We start from the raw sequence: 21149 nt of genomic DNA on the forward strand, positions 1-21149 counted from the left end.
TGAGTTGGGAGCGTTTTATACTGTTAATATACTTTAATGTGTATAATCTATATTTCAAAAGAAAGCTCATGGAGTACAGTTTATAGTCGTATAAACATAAGAAGAAAATAAAAACACTCACAGACACCCGACATGAAATACTGCGGACCCCTTGATGTGAAACAAATGTTTTTCTTCACTTAGAGAAAAATGTGTCTTCCAACATGTAGAACGACATTAGAAACTTCAACTCAGGCACTATAATAACAGTACCTTGAATACATCTTAATATAATTTGAACCTTGTCAATAAATGACACCTTACATATATAGGAAACAAATTATATCATAGAAAATATGTAATTATGTGCTTTCGACATCAACTTGATAATTTGGTCCAGATTTCAAATGTCACAGCTGTAACAGTAACACAGAAATAAAATATAAGGCATGTTATAAGACAAACACATTATTATTGTTATTCAAACAAATAATGAAAGTACACAATCTTGGAATATTTGAACTAATAGTCTTCAGTTTCATTATCGTCTTCGCTGCTCAACTCCATTTCGCTGTCTGTACCGTCGTTCATTGGTTGGTTTTCACATTTGCTCAAACTACAAATGTCAGAACGCTTCAATCCATTTGCAGCACAGGGACATTGAGGAACTCGACAGGACTTCCGACATTTGCAGGACAGCATCTCAAGAACAGCGTCGGGGGCCGGTGCACCATCCATCCGGTCTACGGCTAAGTGTCTATCATCACCATCGCCAACGAATTTCCAGCCATAGCCTGCAGGATTGGGCGTCTTGGGATCGTTCATCAAACTCTGTCTCCAAATTGCGGTTTGATAATTTTCTCGCCGTGCATGTTTTCCAAGACAATCTGCACATGGCGGTAACTGGTAGGACTCTTTCTCACCTTTGTTTGCACAAAATAGTTTGTACCGAAACTCGTTGACTGAAGCATCTCCAGATGTAGCCTCATACATAGCACAAACAAAACGTTCCAATTGAGCTTGAAGAGAAGACGAAAGACTCCACTGTTGGCCAAGCTCCTTAAAGAGACTCTGGAAATTCTGATTTGCTTTGACCAGTTTGAATGCTTTCATTTTCCCACAACCTGCGAAGGCACTGACGGAGTCACAACCAGTGAAAGCGTGCAATCCAATAACTGCCTCTGATACATCAGATCCATTCATGTTGACAACAGCTGTGATGTCTATGTAATGTGTGCGAGTTTTAGTCCCACATTTCTGATAAAGAGGAGCAGTAATTTGTGTACAGAACGCCATGCTCAAAAGGAAGACATCTGTGTCGGCTGCCACAAAGATTCAAGCTGCACTTCCGGTGTCACTTGCGTGTTTTCCATGAAGCAGTACCCTCGTGTCTGCTTCTTCTTGCTGGCAGCAAAGCTCCGGTACATCTTCAACTGCTGAGTCAGTAATTTTGATGCACTTCTCCTATGAGGTTACAAACATATGCTTTGACTGCAATAATGACCTTGAATGTGGTTGTTGCCATTCCTGAAACAGAAATTCAATGAGTTCCGTCTTGTTGTCACTACTCTGCAGGTAACTTCTCCACTGACGGACAATTTGTTGGGAAGTTGTATGCTTGAACTGTATGCCTGGATTCTTGCTTCGTCTCGCTCTTTCGTGGTGTTTTATGCTGTGTGGTTGATACACATCAAACACGATGTCAATCCTAGTACTGTGTGCACCTTCTCTAATTGCAGAAAGAAGCAAGGTGTTTGCAATGTCTCCAAATGTTTTCTGGTCCCCCTTCATCTTTTGAACCAAAGCCATGCCATCAATAATCGTGGCTGATGGTGTGGGAATGTTCTCTGCTTGTGCATCTTTTTGTAATGCTCTGGCCAACACAGCTTTGTTTGTCTTCCTGATACTCCCATCTTCACAGGCTAGAGACCATGGCAGCAGACCTAGGAGATGTGCCAGGACATCTTTCATATCCAGGTTCTTTCTTGTTTGTGCAATGAGTACCTTTTGCCCAAACAACTTTCGGTCTGCTTTCAGAATCATTTCTTTTCCATTTGAAGAAACTTTCTTTTGCTTCTTGGTCATATCTGAAAAGGTCTTGAGCCTCAGCTTAGGCAATGGATCATGAAATTTCACGACTGGTGGACTTGATTCGAGTCTTTCAGACTTAAAACTCTGATAAGCTGCCTCACCACGCTTTTCTGCTTCTAGCAACTGTGTGGCAATCTGCCTTGTTGCAGCAGCAGCTGTAGACAGACTGACTAGTTCTTATTGATTTTCTTCAAAGGGATTAACCCAGTTTTGCAGGGTTTCTACAACAGCATTGACAGCCAGTTCATCCTTTTTAATTCTGCTGTTCTGTAACTCTACATGTCCATGATCAGATTTGCCTGTGACTAACACAATCTCGGAGATGACGCAAGAGGGATGACCGGTATTCTGCTGTCAGGAAGAACCGACTCACTGCACCAGATTTGAGACTATACTTGTGCACTCCTCCCGCAACTTTTGTGTCCGATTGGCTGTCTCTTCAATTGTCTGGTCCAAGGGTATCTTAGCAAAGGGGTTCTTTTCTCCTAGTTGGACAGAAAACTCTCCTTCAAGGAAGTGTTGAAGCACTTCTGGATGGTCATTTCTGAGCTGGGACATTTCAGCGTAGTATACTGGAAGGTACCGGGCATAATTCTGTCGGTCATAGGCGAAGCACCAGACAATCATGCCACGAACTGCAGCCATGTGCAAATTCCAATCACCTTCTCTGGAAGAGCGAATTAGAGCCAGCAATACTCCCCCAACCATGTCAAAGTATGACACCCATAACGCTGAAAGAGGTCCATTGGTGTGCCGAAGATGTTCACAATATTTCTCAAAGTGTTCCAGCATCTGCAAGAACAATTCATGGTTCAGCGTCTCTTCATATTTGGAACTTTGACGAGAAGTGTCCAGAAGATCACTCAGTAATTCCAATAACTGATCGATCTGGTTCATCTGTGTAGGTTGTTGTTCCTTCAGCCATAGCAGAAATCCTGCCCATAGCAATCTGAAAAGGGCCTCGTATATGTATTTGTGCGTTCGGAGAGACCTGTTGTACTGTCTGTCTGCCATGACACTCGTTACAGACCCCTCTGCCACTATTCCTGCCTCAATGCAAAGGTCACGCAGGCCTGCATCCTCAAAACGTTTTCCAAGTATTCCCAGAAAGTTGCAGACCATATGAAAAGAGCCGAGGCGAAGAATTACTCCGGGATATTGACATCTGTGTTTCCACAGAACTTCTGCCACTTTGGAATAAAGGGCCTGGTCGAATACCAGTACAACCTCTTGAAGATGTAGGCTTTCTTTTACCTTCATTGACCTGTTCAAAATCTCAGCTGCTGTCACCATGCTGGTTGTTGGAAATTGATTGGGTTAAGATAGCCTATGTTGTGCTGATGAACTGTCTGGTCCTGTCTCATAATGATGTTGATTCCTGTCCATCCTGGAATAATTTGGTTTTCCGGGTGCATTTGCCGTAGAAGAATCCAGATCAAGTCCTTTCTGTGGATGGATTTTTGAGGAAGAGCGTGGTATTCTTCAGCAACTGTTTTGCTTCCAGGTCCTTCTCTTTTCCCAGTGTTGTAAATTGGAAGCTGTTGTTCTTCATATTTGATGGAACGTTGCTTTTTCTTTTCTATTACAGGTCGTGCCGATTCCAGCTTAGGACCATTCACCTTTTGTTGGACAATCATGCCATTGACCCTGTGGCTTGTTCCTGCTCCTGTTGCAGTTTCCTCGAGGAAATCTATATTGTCCCAAACGAGAGCGGAATATATGTAGGGGTTAACACAACCAGGAAGTGGGACAGAATCATCTGAGGATGAGGCTATTTTCTGAAAGCTCAAGGCAGTGTCATTTTCCTCGAGAACAGTATATGAAACTCCATGCCCTAGTTTGTTCATTATCTGGATGATTTCGAGTTTCCTGTCGGTGTTTTCACTGTATTTGATAGCAAGATGTGCTTCGGTGGTTTCACACGACCACAGGTGACACTGTAGACCAGATCTTGGCCATATGAATCCACTAACAGTTGAATTTTCTGCGAGGCACTGTGATAGCTTGGTTCACCTGAAAGGGCACATGTTATGAAGATTTGCAGAAGTTCTGGTAATCAGAAGCCACTCCAGTTCACCAAAGCGGGCGTGAAAGGCCACACTTGATCCTGGCGGATCTCTTTTATGGAAGATCAAATTATTTGGCCAGCTTTGATAACGACAGAAGAATCACCAGATGTTACTGCTCTAGGGGGTTTCTAACTTGTCCTTGAGCTTCTGGTTCTCTTTCACAAGTTCGTAGATTGTGAGAGTGTGAGGGAATACGAGTGTTTTCCCTTTATCATCTTTACAGAAATGTAAAGTATCTGCAAATTCCTTTTCAATATTTCGTCGAATATGCTTCTTGGTGGATTCTTTGGTCATGGTGATCCCTGTGTTTGACATCACCTCAACGACGATTGCTGTGAGATCAATCATCTTTAATACACGAGGATTCGTGAATAAATCATCACGGATAAATGTGTAGAGCGATTCGTTCGCATGTCTTTCAGCCTCGTTGTACAGGCAGTCTTCTTCGGTATCTGGAGACACATCAGTTGTTGCAGTTTCACCGCCTTTATTAGTGTACATGCGGTAACTTGAGTGGTGGTAATGTGCCTCAGCGGCAACTAAGTCTCTTGACGCAACTGCTAAGATCTTCGGGTCACTCTTTTGCATTGCGCACTCCCGTATTCTCTTATCGCATCGCAGCTCTGTGCACTGTACAATTGATTGTATTGTTCTTGATGTTTTTTTATACTTTTCTCTTTCACAGAATATGCATTTTGTTTCGTAAACCCTTGCTGTTGAAGGCTTTGACCTGGGAAGATGTTTACTGCCACCAAATATTGTGGTTTCACCATCATCACACCTTTCTCGATGTTTTTCTAAGAGCTGAAGGTCGCGTTTCATTGTAAAGCGTGACCGACACTGTCTATGGTAAACTATGTCAGGCACCTGTCCTTCTGATAGATTTTGAGCTTTCTCCAGCAATAGGGCATGGTGAGGTGAGGGCCCTTCACCACTGTTAGAGGATTCCATGGCTATTATTCTTTATGCTTGATTGGGATACCTGAAATAAAGCAACAACAATCATTTGTTATAATGAAAACAAACGCAACTTATTGCATGAGTGCAGTCTCAAATTACTACATGAAGCAAAAAAGTGCTTTGCAACAGTACAGATTTTTGCATTTCAAGCCGACAGACAGACTAAGGAATGAACGATTCTGAATATATGCTATAATATGATTAGATATGTTAGAAAAACACATAATCTATTTCTATCTACCACCAGTACAATATTTTTAAAATGTTCAGAGATAAGGCCACAACTCAAAACGATGGAGTGAATCATCACGTATACTCCAAACTGTAAGGAATTCCCTGTATAGATTACCAGACAAGTGATGGCCGAGTCCTGGTAGGCCTATTGAGTATCAAATTTCATCAATGGATGGATCAGTCACTGAATACTAACACCTATACTAATTATTCTTAAACATAACACAAGACACTCATATCGCTTTTTCATTTTGATGTATTCCACTTGTTTTGCTGCATGACAAGGAAGGGTTTGATTACATCAAGTATGGTTTTAATGGAATCCTCATATATATATATATATATATATATATATATATATATATATATATATATATATATATATATATATATATATATATATATATGTATATATATATATATATATGTGTATATATATATATATATATATATGTATATATATATATGTATATATATATATATATATGTGTATATATATATATATGTATATATATATATGTATATATATGTATATGTATATATATATATGTATATATATATATATATATATATATATATGTATATATATATATATATATATATATATATGTATATATGTATATATGTATATATGTATATATATGTATATATGTATATATATATATATATATATATATATATATATATATATATAACAAAATCACTCCTTTATGTGGACTATTTCCAAAGTTATGACACTTTTTGTATTTGCGGAATGTTGGATTTTACATTTTGAAAGAGTTTCAATTTACTTTATCTATTTCAAGTAGTGTATATAACATCATAGTAATGAAATATGTAGCTACATATGCATATTCTGCCATGTGGATTAAAATTTCTCAAATATTGAAAAACAACAGGAATTCAGCGTCGGTCATTTTGAATTTGGCTAATTAAACGCTTCAGCTACTCTGTTTTGCTTGCTATCATGCATTTCCACAACATAGAGGTCATAAGCTTTCCAGTGATACCAAACACAACCGGGCACTAATTTGGTACCGACAAAGTGGTCGGCCTCATGGACTATGACTCTCTCCTGTTCAGTTTGGATTGTTGGTGGCTTGCACCATTTGCTATTGGATGAATAACCCTTGTTTAAACTAAGCCCATCTTTGGGATGGTAGATTGGTTTTCCATTTTGTGGATTCTTTGTAACAACTCGTACTCCATGCTCACTTTGCCTTGATGTGCTTCTTTTTTCCCACCATACTTTTGATCAGTTCATGTTTTCAGTCTTGTTTGTTGTTAACGATTATACCATCTCACAATCCCCAGTTCTCTCTCTTTCTCTCTTGCTTTGAAAAAAGACTGATCCTCGAAACGCCGCTTCAACTTCGGTCTCGTGGAGAGTAGCACAGCACACCCCTCTCAATATTTTGTTGTCCCTATTTTTCCACCGACATAGACAACCTCTCGTCTTCATGAATCCTAGTTTGCCATTGTGTGTTTTCAATGAACCTGTCATTAATTATTCCCACCTTTTTGTGTGGCTAGCCAGAGAATGCATTTGGCCTAAGTCTTTAATCTTTCATGGCCTAAGTTGTATCGGCCTGACTTTCCACTGGGGCAGGAAGCCTATGTTTCATAAAGGAAAACATGGGGTCATTAACGTCCAACGAGTACTGGCAGATTGGTCCTTTGGTTAACGTTACACATTCGAAGGACGGCACACATTAATACCTCGTGGAGCACCAAGATTACAGTTAATAACTAGGCCGAGATTCTAACCCCGAATGGATAGCTCCAACACGAGTGCAGATACCTCTCGGTCGAGGCTATCCTGGAGCCTTCCCTACAAGGTATAATGCTGATGTACCTTGTACATAAATCATTTCAAAGGAACTTTCTCACATCTGCGGTGAATTATGCAGTTTGAGACTGCTAAAGGCAGACTAAAGAGCTTTCCCTTTTTTATGTGGCAGGTGGTGTCAGCGCAGGTGTGGTCAGCACCACTTGGTATATACAATCCTGATAATTTTACAAAATTTAATTTAAATAATTTCCCAGACAGGATTCACCACGTCCCGATTCGAATCACAAGCCCCGATTGTCACTATCAAATCAAAAGACATGTGTCGCCATTTTGTTGTCTATGACTGCACAAGTAGTAGCCAATACCACTCATTCAAACATGTCGTGGCTGGTGATGTAAACGAAGTATCCAAACCACAAGGCATGATCATATATCTTTTCTTTTTCATAAATACATTGGGATTGAAGCACGTGTGCTGTGAATCCGTGTAATACGAAACATCAGATACACAACAGAAATTAAGTTATTACAGAGAGATCACAAACTCTTTCCAAAGCAAAAGCAAACAAGATAGAGGGGTTAACGATGTAGAACAGCCTCTCTAGGATATATAGATTACAGAGCATCTGAGAACGAATGATCTTCAAAAATTTGATCTGAAGATGGACACACATTGGCGAGGCTAACAAACATTGGTTTGTCAACATATTGTCGAGAATCATAAAGAATGGACCGCAGAACTGTTGACGTGACGGCACGCTGAGCACGATATATTCTAGGGGAAGAAACGCCTTGGGTTCAATCCGCCATTTTTGTTTCGAGATGCTGACATCACTGCCTGAACAGGTGGTTCCGGTATTGAGTCTTTGAAGTTAAACTTACCCATAACCTCGGCTTCTTAATGATTGACTGGTAACAGACAAAAGGGAATGAGCGAGTTATCTTGGTGTTCTGGAGGAGTTTGCTTGGATATGTTTACAAAGAGCAAAGGTCAGCGCCACCTGGTCAGCTGGTATTGCAAACAACATCTGCATGAACCAACATGGCGGATGAGCCCAAGATTTCCCCCCCCCCCCCCCCAGAACTTCTTGTGATAAACACATCATGATGTCACTAATAAGAGATAGGTCCAATGAGTGGTTGTGATAAATTGAATTCAACCGGCTTTTTAAAGATGATAATTAAATACATATGGTGGTGAAGAAGGTTCTTAAAGGGCAGAATATTCAAAATGTGATACAAGTCTGACGGACCAAATGGCCTTTTTCCCTATTATGAATTTCCTTGTAAATACTTTTTATGCTTCAGATCACTCTTACAACTGATATATCCTCCACAGTATCCTTTAATTCTTTGTTTATATTTCAATCAGTACTGTGGATACCCTCTTTCACGTGGCGGATGTCTTCGGTAGGGAGGGTACAGGTGTGGTGAATGAGGATGTCCAGGTAAGTATCCAGGATAATATCCCATCATCATCCATGGAGGTACTGGAAAGTGAGGCACGCCAGGATGCCGGCCACGGCCACGACCACGACCATGGGCCCGTCGGGCCCTGTCCTCAGTTGCGTGGTTGAAGGATCTGTTATTACTTGCGTCTTCATCCTCCGTAGCTGTTCCACCATTCCATGGCACCATACATGAGAAAGAAAATGATGACAACATTTGTTCAACAGATAAGTAGTTATAATTAGTAATAAAATATGTAAATGTATTTTTAGATATATATATATATATATATATATATATATATATATATATTTATATATTGGTTTACTCCTTGTTAGCAGAAGTCAGGGTATTGCAATCGCTTCTATGTCCGTCTGTCTGTCTGTCCAAGTCATAACTTGTTTTGTTTTTTTATCATTTTGCCCTTTTGTCGTAAAATTTTTAGCAAACCCTAAAGATGAGAATATGCAGAAGACTAATTAATGATTGGGTAAAAATGTCACAGGGCAAAGTCAAAGTGAGTAGGAATAGGTCATACTGGGATATCCGCAGCTGCGCAGCACGAGACAGCCGGTTTGTTTTTTTTTTTAAATCGCTTCCATGTTTCTTTATTTATTTTGAGCTTCAGTCTTTTGGGTCCGTAACCTTTCACCATTTCAGCTTTTGTCTACAGATTTTCAACAAACATCTTTATTATGAGAATATGGAAACCAATAATTAATAAAAATTTACATGTTTTTATTTTAATCACTTCTGTGTTTCTTTATTTATTTACCACTAACAAAGGGAACCCCGACCTGGTATTGGCCAAATGGTTGGGATGGTGGGCTTGGAATCTGAGTAGCCTGAATTGAAATCCTGCTTGGTTGTTGAATTAATACCAGGTGGGGTTTCCTCAGCCTGTTATCTTACTGAGATTGGCAAAATGAGTACCAGCTTGCTGGGATAATTGAGCCATTTGAGAAGCCTGGGTTGGAGTGGTGACCCATCCAGGATTTGCCAATAGCCCAGGAAACTGCTTGGGCAGCATCAATGCTTTTTTCAGAGTATGGTCCTAATGGATTTGGATTCGTAGAACATGTTGAACAGCCCTTGTACAAGGCGCTTCAAAAAAAGAGGTGGACTATAAACATGTTTTCACTTTGTCATCATGGGGTATTTTGTGTAGATCGGTGACAAAATATTTAAAATTTAATCCATTTTAAATTCTGGCTGTAACACAACAAAAGGTGACAAAAGTCGAGGGGTGTGAATACTTTCTGAAAGCGTTTTTCAATATATATATATATGTATTATATGTCTACATACCTTCAGCAACAGCTTTTCCTCTCTGGATCTTGTTCTTTGTGGAATTTCTACAGCTTTGCTGTGATGCTTTTGCTTTTGTTGAGTCAGCAGTGGCATCGTTGTGCTCTCCTTTCTTTGATGCTGCAACATTTCTTCCCTCTTCATTTTTCATGGAGTCACCCACGGTGGTGTTCACCTTATTTCGTTTGCTTTTTTCATCATCACGTTGCTGAAAATGAAACGACGACGTGTTGTTAACCAACTACGTGCCACTGTGACAGATCGATCATTGCTACTGTAATAGCTACAAGAAAGCCATGGTTGTTCCGTGAAACAGCTCGCATGATGGGGAAACTATCATGGCCATGGTTCTGAAGATATGACTGTGGCTGATAAGAGAGCTCAGGAGTGACATCGCCAATGACGTATCTAATCTGGGTTGGGCTCTCAGCCCACCAATAAACCGCCATCCCGATACCTCCGCAAGCATTGCTTTACATTGATGAGTACACCTGCAGCAGGCGATGCTATGCCAGTTGTCCCATCTGTTAGATTTGTTTGTGGAAGTTAAAGAAAAAGAGCTTTTGACAAGAATCAGCCATTTTGTGTTGATATTCTGACCAAATTCCAAGTTATTGGTCTTATTCATGGCTGCTTCTGCAGCACTCCGCCGCAGGGAGTGGCGACCAGTTTAGAGATAAATTTTCAACAATGGAAACATTCACAATGCAATCGTGGGTGCCCCAATGCCCCAATATGTCGTTTGGGAGCAACAGCGCCAAATGACAACCTACCATTTGTAGTTTCTTCTTCAGCTCAAGATTGGCTTCCTTGTAAGATTTTGACACTGCTTGAAGGTAATACAAAGCTAGCCTGAAAATCCACAAGCACAACAAACCCGTCACATAACAATGTTTCTTTTTTGTTTGTTTGTTTTTTTGCAAATTCCAAAACTTTTTGAAGACTTCGTAATTGAATATTGATTAGCACATGTCAAGGAAAATTGCTGCGGCATACATCGTACTTACAGGACTTCCTTTCACGTCAATAACATCCTGAGAAAGCACAGTCTATTTTGATCAGCTCAGTAAAGGTATAAGCTATTCTCAAGCAACTTTCACAAATCAATAGTTAATTCCTTGCTCTACTGTACTTGGTGGTATTTCATATTCCACTTGATTTGTATGTAACATCTATTTTCTCTTTTGTATTGTGTCATGTTCATGGAAATGAAAAACTTTCACAAACTTACACAAGCAACAAAATGGCCGGTAGGACCAGCCCAGGGTTAGCAACGTAGCCGAAAACGGTGCTGAACCATGCAGGGAAATCGGCTTCAATGGTTTCTGCGATCACGTCGTACATACGCGTCTTACCACTGCATAGACACATTCATTTAGGATCAGGACACTCAGACACTTTCTTCAGGTGGAAAGCAAACTGTGACTTATGTAAGCTTTCGAAATACCTGAAGGGACCACAGTCAAATGAGGGGGGTAAAGAGACGATCGTGTATGCTGTGGGCAGAAGGCTGAGAAAGAGGATGAAGAGAAGGATGGCCATGTAAAAGTTATTGGATCGAGATGCTTTGAAGACCCGTTCATGTGGTACATTGGAAGTAACCACTGCCCAACATTGCAGGTACATCGATGAGAGCAGGCGGAGTACATTGACCGCTACCAAGCCTGGTGCGTAGAATGACCCCATCCTGCAAATGCATCAATGTTAACACAAGGTTCGGACCAAAATAAATGGACACAAACATGGAGTGAGCAACGTCGCTGGTGAATTTGAGACAAAAAGAGAAAGACGACTTACCAAATCATGCCTTGGTTGAAAATCAAGCCGAGTACATTCCCACTGATGTCAAATTCGGAGTAAGAAGGCTGGAAAGACATATGAAGCCGATCAGAAATTTCAAAAGCTGTTTTGGATCGACATTTTAAGAAGATCTATTTCAATTATACTATCTCTCTGTGGGTTTCTCATCTTTGTGAAGCTACTGGACATTCATGGATTCATTGTGCATTATTTTCAGGTAAAGTCGGCCGAGTGCATACTACTTTGATTGTACTACTTTGCCACTGCGTGTTGATGCAGCATCCAGTTTGGCTCAATAACATGGACCAAGCACTCATCTAATACTTCATTACCGATGTAAGGGAGAGTTTGGCATGCCATGTGATTATGGTCAAACATAGGTGATGTGTAAAGCTAATACTCTCACCTGCATTCTGTGGAATTGAAACCTCTCAACATTATTGGCATCTCCTATGATGAGGCCGAAGCACAAGGCCTGTTACAGTCACATCGCAGACAGGTCAGTGTCCGCTCTGGTTTTTTTTTTAACCACATCTGCTCTGGTCTAACTTGCTCTGGTCTCCCCATTATCTGACCCTCCAAAGCATCCTGAGGACACATGCATTCTACCAGTAACTGATGTTTGGTTGTTAAGTGCTTTTATTTGAATTGATGACGTGTTAGTGTGGATAGTTTGCATTGCCAGAAGTGAGGGGGCATGGGGGGCTTGACGGCAGGAAGTGAGACTCCATGCTGGATAAGCATGTGCAAGCAATGGAATAAACGTCCTCTTGAGCCTCACTTAACTGACGTTGTTGGAGTCAGTATTCGCACCATAACATTGGCGACGAGGATGGCTGAAGTTTCGCTTTCACCCCTGCCTACCTTTCTGGCATTGCCTGGCAAGCTGCCTGTTCCGTGGAACCGCTGGATCATATCCTTCCAGACATACCTGCTCGCACTTGGCTTGGAGGATGTGAGTGATGCCCGCAAACGCTCTCTGTTGCTGCACTGTCTGGGGATTGAGGGACAGCACATCTCCATATTGAGACCAGCTGACATATGCTGAGGCTGTCAGTGTTCTCAAGGCACATTTTGCCTTGGCCCAGAGCATTCTTCTCCAGTGGTTCACATTCTGACAGTAGAGCCAGTGGCTGGGTGAATAAATTTTACAGCTTACAACTGCATTTCAGGAATTGGCATTGCCATGTCTCTGCTCAATCTTAACACCTACAAGTGATTCTTTTCACACCCACCATGACAGCACCCTTCCACCACTCTGAGCAGTTACAGACAGGCCAGAATCAAAGTCTTGGGTTCCCTGTAGCATCGGGTGCACTACGGTACTAGATCTCTGCCAGCCTTCCTGTTGCACTTCACACGCAAGGGGGCCAACCACCTGGGTCTCGACCTCTTCAAGGGGCCCGGCTTCTCCTTGATAGACAACTGGGGCACGGAGATCCTGTAGGTTACTTCCTTCCAGCAGTGACAATGGCCGGCGCTGTTTGATGGCCTGGGCTGTCTCTCCACCTTCATTCCCTCACCCAAATTCCACCCAGCGGTGACCCCAGTGATCCAGCCACTGCACTGCATTCCCTTTGCCTGATGGAATCAAGTTATGGCTGAGCTGAAAGCCCTGCTGGATTCCAGGACCATTGAGCCCATCAATGCCTCCCACTGGATCTTCAATCTGGTAATAGCAATTAAAAAGTCAGGGGGACTCCACATTTGTGTGGATCTGTGCACCGTGAGCATAGCCATCATCCCAGATAAATATCCATTTCTGACAATGGAAAAGCTCACCACCCACATGGAACTGCATTCTGGCCCTCCAGTTCAGATGCTTTGACTGATTGGGGAGGCCCTGAACCTGTTGCACCTGCAGCACAGCCCACATCAGTTCGACAGCATCCACGCTTCCTGCAGGAGTTTGTAACCTCCTTCCACATCTAAACTCTGTGCGGGGGAAGAGGTGGAAATGTTATGTTTGGTTGTTATGTGCTTTTATTTGAATTGATAAAGTGTTAGTGTGGATAGTTTGTGTTGCCGTAAATGCGTGAGCCTGGGGGCTTGACGGCAGGAAGTGAGACGCCTTGTTGGATAAGCATGTGCAAGCAACAGGATAACCGTCCTCTTGAACTCACTTAACTGAAGTTGATGGAGTCGGTATTTACACCATAACAGTTACCACTCCTAAATAAACTCCCCAAATCCAGACTTTTATGCACACCTCTTCTCTTTTGTTCCTCATCTCCAGTTTTTGACTCTGCCAAACAGAGACTATTTGATTGCACTCTTCCCTCCAGCGCTTCAAGTGGTGAACCACCATCTCATGTCATCCCCCACCCCCACACATGATTTTATCCTCCCCCAGAAACCCTACCAGAACACAACTTTCACTTGCATGGGGCAATGTTTCCTCCCATCCTCTCTCTTTCTCTTTTGTTCATTCATTTTCTTGTTCGTTGTGTCCAATTGTGACACCACTGCCTCACTGTTCGGTCATTGCTTCTTTCCCTTCCATTACCTTGCTTTTCCATGAGCCTTAAACCTGGATAAAAAATACATAAATAAACTAGAGGGGAAGCACTCGGTAGAGTGCAAAACCTCCGCCACCAATACTGCTGGGTCACTTAAGTGAACCTAATATCCAATTCATTGTAGGTCAAAACGGATCGGACTCTACTGAACTACGATTGAATAAACTAAACTAGATTGACGCGCATGTAGAAATGCCCCAAAAAAAAAAATCGAAATTTTTTTTTTTTTAAAGTTGCAAAATTTGGTTTTTTTTTTCTCTAACAATTTTTTTTTTGTTTTGGGTTGGAAATGACTTAAAACATGTAGAAATGCAAAAAAAAAATTATAATATTTTTCAGATAAAATCGAAATTTTTTTGAAAATAAGTTGCAAAATTTTCTGTTTTTTTTTTTTTGGACCAAGTCCAAAATCTTATGGCATGATCCTTTGACCATACCTAATCCCCCCACCAAGTTTCGTCGAAATCCGTCCGGGAGTTTTTCCGTAATACTGTTCACAAACAAACAAACAGGGGTGAAAACAGTAACCTCCATTCATCTTCGATGGTGAAGGTTAATAAATATAAAACACTTACAAACCCATACTCCAGGTCCCAACACCAGCAATAGTTGAAAACCCTGACAAAGAGTGCTCTCACAAAGTCTCCAAGCATGATGGTGACATATGTGGTAAGAATGTCCGATATTGTAAGACGGACAAATTCCTGCAGAGCAGAGGGGAAAAACAAAAAAAGCATTAAGCAAGTGTCAAAACAGCAGAAATGATGAAACTTGCAAGTCTAGTTTTAATACACATTTGTTCATAAACTTTCAAACTGATCAACCTGAGACCAGAGAGTTCATTGAACACCTGAGACCTCACGCAGTCTTGAGAAAAAGGACACGGGAAGGGTCTTTTAAACTCTTGCTCTGCATTTCCAAGCACGATCTATATTTCCTACGAGCTGCCATTTTGTCTGACTCTCAATATTCCCAAACGATGAGAACGCGAGCGGCACGTTTGATTGGTGGAGATGGCATAAAATGGCGTAATATTTTGTCCACATACTACTAAACGGAAGGTTTTTAAAAGTTGCATGAAGGCGATTTTTCTCCACTGTTCAAGTATATAATTCAATTGAAATAAAATAGAGGTTTAAAAGGCTTTAGAAACAAAATGTTTTGGAAGTTTACCACCGTTGATGCACCATCTTTTACTCCACCATACTTAACACGTTACGTTAGTTCTTCATGCCTGTTGTTTGTGTCCTTTATAACGTCCTTAAAAACACAAAGTTTCCTGTTTGGAATGATTTTCAATTTTGTTTTGACTGCCTGCAGGTAGACGGAGTGAAATAATTATATCACTCCTCTCTGCGCACAGGCGATGGGGACAAGAATCCCTACAATTTTGCCAAATTCACAGCGAAAGTCCTGCTAAACTGCTAGTTTGTGTCCTGATTCATGTTCTGATTCGTGTTCTACAGCGTTCAAAATGTAAAATTAAATTGAACTTTTGTCATTCGTCGATGAGAGACTGACATCTGTCGACAGATTGACAAAGTGAACCAATTGCTTAATCCCGCGTTTCGCTTCGCACGTGGGGCTGAAAAACATTCACCTACCAAAACAATTTGCGTCATAAGTCTGATAAATAGTTACGATATACACCGTGAAGACGAGATACCACTTATGGGTAATGTTGAACGGTTTAGCCTTTGAGTAGATCACTGGGAAGTGTGGAAGCTTCCAAGTTGGAATTGATATCGATGAAAATCTATCATCATGGTTTCAAAAGCTAAGAATTACGAGGACTGATCATTGTCAGCGTTTCCACTTTAAAATCTTGGATGAAACAAGAGGTGCAAAGATCAGCTCGTAGATTGTTTAAACAGGTGGGTAGTATGTAAAAGTGCTTTGAGGTCCATTTTGTGATATGACCGATGGTGATAAACTTGTATTTTGGAACTTCATTAGTAAATCACAAGTCTGAATTTACACCATGTTTTATACCATGTGAGATGGCACATCAATGCCTGGTAATTTAACCAATCACAGATCAGTAAACTGGGTGATCCCTTTGATCATAATCTTTTTGACCAGCTAAAAATCCTGAAAATGAAACCGTTTATCTTGGTTAAAGAAATTACTCTGACAACCAATTTACGAGGACAACTGAACTAATTATAATTGCTGTGTAATAGCAAACCTGTCCAACCATAGTTTCCCAACATGGACCTCGTGGAACATCGGCTGGGTTGATGGACGCAGGAGGTGCGACAGTCGATGAGCCGTTTGTCAGGAGAGATGGGATTGGTGGATGAATCAATGCCATGAAATTGGTGGAGTTCCTGAGCGCCGTCTCTTCAACAAGCTACAACAAAGAAAGATGTAAGCATGTCAGGAGATGGAAGATCAGCAATGTTATTTAAATACGGTGGTAGTGTACAACATTTGTATTAATATGGATAAAATCACACAATTGATAGTGAATGCTATCGTGCTTCAACTGCTCTGTGTGGCGGCGAATGCCTTGTTGTTGATCTCATCCATGAGGGCGATGATGAACGTGTACAAGTTTCCCATGAACAGTGCAAAGACGCGCCCAAGTTGCCAGCGTAGTGCTATCCGGGGATGATAATCCTCGAGTGCAGAGATGGTCTCAAAAAGTGGGGGGCAGAACATGCCCAACAGGGACATTACGATGTTCACCTGCACAGTTGATGAGCAGTGGGGAGACAAAAAAAAAATCATAGGAACTGGTGGAGAATGGGGTCATGCTTACAAACAATGAGACAAAATTTAACTTTTTTCCCCATGACAAGTTACTTATGGTATTACTTAGCTCACTATTCAAATGCATAGCATTTCTAAGAAAGGCAATCCTTAGGATAAGACAATTTTTTTTGGTTGTTTGAGAGAGATAGATCGATTAACCTGCAAGGAATTTGTTTCTGTTTCTTTCACAGGCTGCAACTAAACAGGAAGTTGGAGTTTAACTTGTAAATGTTCTTTGTATTGCAAGCAGGTACCACATGTTGGTCAGGACCATTTCAGCAGGCGCTGGTGTGGTCCATGACTTTACAGTCAAAATACCAGTTGCTAGCTCTTATTGAGATACTTGGATATAATCCCTCACAGATTGCATGTTGAGGGGTATTGAGGGGATGGGGACTCCGCTTACTCCGTTCATTCTTCCTCCTTGCACCGCTGATCAAGCCAGAACTCTCCCCTCTTCACCCAGAACCAGAACCCAGACCTCAGAAACTACCTCTGACTCTCAACCAACCTCTCGTGACTCAACCACTTCTCACTTCTACTTTGTAGGGTGTTTTATAGACGTCTGGCGAGGGAGGAGCCCAAAGTCGGATCAGGACGATCAGTAGGCATTTTCCCAGCGCTCCCATTGGTGCACGGACGCCTTCCCAAAAAGTAGCCCCGCCCCTGCGAGACTCCGATGCCGAGGATGGCTTCATTCACCCCTGAACTCGGCAATGCGACGGAGCTCTGAGATGAACATGGAGTGCATGTTTCTGGAAGCGCTTTCCAGCCATGAATGTGCGCTGGGTACCAAATGGGGGTCATGATTTAGCGATTTGGCTATTTAGACTATTTAGCATATTTAGGCTATTTAGGCTATTTAGACTATTTAGGCTTTTTAGACTAGTTAGGCTATTTTAAGCCTGGTGTTGGGGTAGTGGTTAGGGTAGTGGCTTGGGATCCAAAAGGTCCTGAGTTCAAGCCCCGTTAGCCGCTTGAATTAATACACACCAGGAGGTTGACTCAGCCTGTCATCATTCCGAGGTCAACGAAGTGAGTACCAGTGTACTGGGCCCGGTGTATGCCCCGGTTAGAATAGGTGTACCATATCCCTGTGTGTCGTAAGAGGCGACCAGGGTTGCATCAGGAAGGCCATCCGGCATAAAACCTGTGCCAAATCACTATGCGGATCATAACAGATGATCCGCTGTGGCGACCCCTAACGGGAGCAGCCGAAAGAAGAAGGCTATTTAGGCTATTTAGACTATTTAGGCTATTTTAAGCCTGGTGTTGGGGTAGTGGTTAGGGTAGTGGCTTGGGATCCAAAAGGTCCTGAGTTCAAGCCCCGTTAGCCGCTTGAATTAATACACACCAGGAGGTTGACTCAGCCTGTCATCCTTCCGAGGTCAGCGAAGTGAGTACCAGTGTACTGGGCCCGGTGTATGCCCCGGTTAGAATAGGTGTACCATATCCCTGTGTGTCGTAAGAGGCGACCAGGGTTGCGTCAGGAAGGCCATCCGGCATAAAACCTGTGCCAAATAACTATGCGGATCATAACAGATGATCCGCTGTGGCGACCCCTAATGGTAGCAGCCGAAAGAAGAAGAAGGCTATTTAGGCTATTTAGACTATTTAGGCTATTTAGACTATTTAGACGTTAAACGGAGTCTAGCGCTTTCTTGCGCTTCGAGCTACATGCCAAAATGTTCCGAACACAAGCTTCCACCATGGTAGGTTGCACCCACAATTCCCTGATATCCTCAAAGGACAGTGGTAAGCATGCTGACTGCGGTTGCGGAATTCGTAGCGGTTGTGGTGAGGTGATGTAAGCATTGTGGCGGTTGTGGTGAGGTGGTTGAAGCGTTTGTGGTGAGGTGGGTGAGCATAGGTTATTGTGGGGATTCTTAGGAAGGCGTTGTGGTGGCCGTGTGAAGGTTGTAGCATTTTGGTTCGAGTACGGAGAAGGTTGAAAGGAATTGTACATTGGGGAACGGCGTGCGGTTTGAACGGGGTTTTGGTGGCAAATGCTAGTGAGGCTGTCTGCAAACATGTGCGCGTGCTTGTGTGAAGGAGAGGTGGTGTGTGTGTGTGAAGTAAAGGAAATAAAATAGATAAAGTGATAGTGAATGGAATTAAAGGCCTACCTAAAAACCCTTGCAACGCACCTTGTCCCATGTACCTGCGATACATGAGGGAATGGCGAACGAGAACGAATATGAATTAAATAACTGCTTGGGGACCGCTGTATGATTGTGGATCCACTTATAGGATGGTGAGGGATAAAAAGTGAAAAATGAAATTGAGGAAGGGAATAGAAAGGAGGATATGGTAAATAAGGTAGGGTATGGGAGTGTAAGAAGAAGTGTTAAGATGAAGGAGGTGGCAGTAATTTGTCCCCAACATCGATTTTTATACCAAAGTAGAAGTGCCCGATCAAACATCACTGAACATGCACACAGAAGTATAATTTCAAGTGCTTAAAAACCTGGAAATGATCATTTGGTATTCGTATATGTCTGTGCAAAGTTTGGTGGTGTTTTTTTTTTTTTTACATAATGCACAATTGTTATGAAATAAGGGAGGAAAGGGATTTGGAAGAAGGGGAATGAGGATGTAAGAATTGTAGGTGGTTGACAGAGGGCCTTAATGTTGTAACGATATATATATATATATATATATATATATATATATATATATATATATATATATATATATATATAGCTATTTATAGCAGTTAAAAACGAACCTCATTGCGTTCCCACATCCCAAAGTTATCCCAGCCTTGCTGTGAAAACTTCTGTGAGCGTTTAACAACGTAATAAATGAGGTATCCACTTCCAGCGAGCACGGCCAGGATGAGCACGTTGGCGAGCACGCGAAGGAAACGTCTGAGATGGATGTTCTCGTCCTTCATGCTCTCCTGCTCCTCCAAGATGGACTCCTGAAGATAGAGTTCAACAAACAATGAGCTGCTAAAACAACAGCAAACGAAGTTGTTCGCCTAATATCGATATTAGACCTGGAGTTTGTATGACAATTCCAGGAATGCAAGATTTTATTTTATTTTTTAAAGATACTGATTCAGTGCTGGCAGGGTAGCCGAGGGGTTTGCACACTCGCTTCTGAGTCATCTGGCCTGGGTTAGAATCTCTGCCCAACTACAAACTGTCGTCGTGGTGTCTCGCAGGCATGGCGAGGCATCAATGTGTGTGCCACCCCGCGGAGGGACGTTAAACTGGATGTCCTGTCTGCCAGCATTTGTGGGTGGACGTTAAAGATCCCACGGTGTCTTTCGTGAAGATTCAGCAAGTTATTACCGGCATCCTGAAAAATTACAAATTCCTGCCCTAACCTACAGAGGGGCGCTGCACAGCCATATCCTCAGCCAACGACTCTCTCCTCACGGCCATGTGCTGCATATGAATGAAGTTGAAGAAAACACTGATGGTACGTTTTATATCAGTATACTTTTCCCATACAGTATATGTGAATTGTGGAAACAACTTTCATATGTTGAAATTTTCCCAAGCCAAATCAGAAAAGGAAGGATTTACATCTCTATTAGACGTCCGACCTTGATTTAAGCAACGTGTCTCCAATGGATATGCTGTCAAGTTAGACTTGTCTTTACACAAACCTCATATTTTCTTACCCATGTCACATTTGCTATGCAACGAGATGAGTATTAGTTCGGAATTATAGAATAAAATTGAGAGAATATTTTCACACTTGGATTGCTTGGATCAGTCAAAGTCAGAAACTGCGCAGAAACCGTTCGAGCGTACACGAAAGCTTGTGGTTGTCGAAGCTATTTTGCTGTCCGCCGTTTCAGGGTTTCCGATGAGATAGTCCCAGCTGGTGAAGAGTTTCCAGCTGAATGTGAAATTCTCATCAGAATCTCCTCCGGTCGAATCGTTTACATTCCGCGCCATCCTGTGCGATGGGAACCAGAAAATGTCAAATTACATTCTAAGGCAGCAGAAAATATCGGTATCGATATCGGGGGCATAGAAATACAACTTGTCATGATCAATACACATTTCAAAAGTTTCAAAAACAGAACGAAAATATCGGTATCGATATCAGGCGCATAGAAATACAACTTGTCATGATCAATACAAATTTCAAAAGTTTCAAAGATACAATAAAAATATCGGTATCGATATCGGGTGCATAGAAATACAACTTGTCATGATCAATACAAATTTC

The 21149-nt window shown here is 41.7% G+C and overlaps 1 protein-coding gene across 1 annotated transcript in view; it reads right to left on the reverse strand.

Moving 5' to 3' along the window:
- Window positions 1-8197: 8197 nt before the first annotated feature.
- Window positions 8198-21149, reverse strand: part of LOC147011669 (transmembrane channel-like protein 1) — a 47949-nt gene continuing 34997 nt past the window's right edge. The window contains exons 9-19 of the mRNA XM_085857122.1: window positions 20726-20873; window positions 19687-19881; window positions 16713-16892; window positions 16390-16554; window positions 14777-14905; window positions 11680-11747; window positions 11330-11569; window positions 11114-11239; window positions 10656-10734; window positions 9883-10090; window positions 8198-8738 (exon numbers count right to left, since the gene is read on the reverse strand). Of these exons, the coding sequence (XP_085713248.1) occupies window positions 8494-8738; window positions 9883-10090; window positions 10656-10734; window positions 11114-11239; window positions 11330-11569; window positions 11680-11747; window positions 14777-14905; window positions 16390-16554; window positions 16713-16892; window positions 19687-19881; window positions 20726-20873 (1783 nt within the window). The 3' untranslated portion in view covers window positions 8198-8493. The remainder of the gene's footprint in view (window positions 8739-9882; window positions 10091-10655; window positions 10735-11113; window positions 11240-11329; window positions 11570-11679; window positions 11748-14776; window positions 14906-16389; window positions 16555-16712; window positions 16893-19686; window positions 19882-20725; window positions 20874-21149) is intronic.

This window comes from Eptatretus burgeri, chromosome 15 (genome assembly GCF_056783735.1).
Source record: "Eptatretus burgeri isolate ZD-2024b chromosome 15, Ebu_testis_v1, whole genome shotgun sequence".
NCBI lineage: Eukaryota > Metazoa > Chordata > Myxini > Myxiniformes > Myxinidae > Eptatretus > Eptatretus burgeri.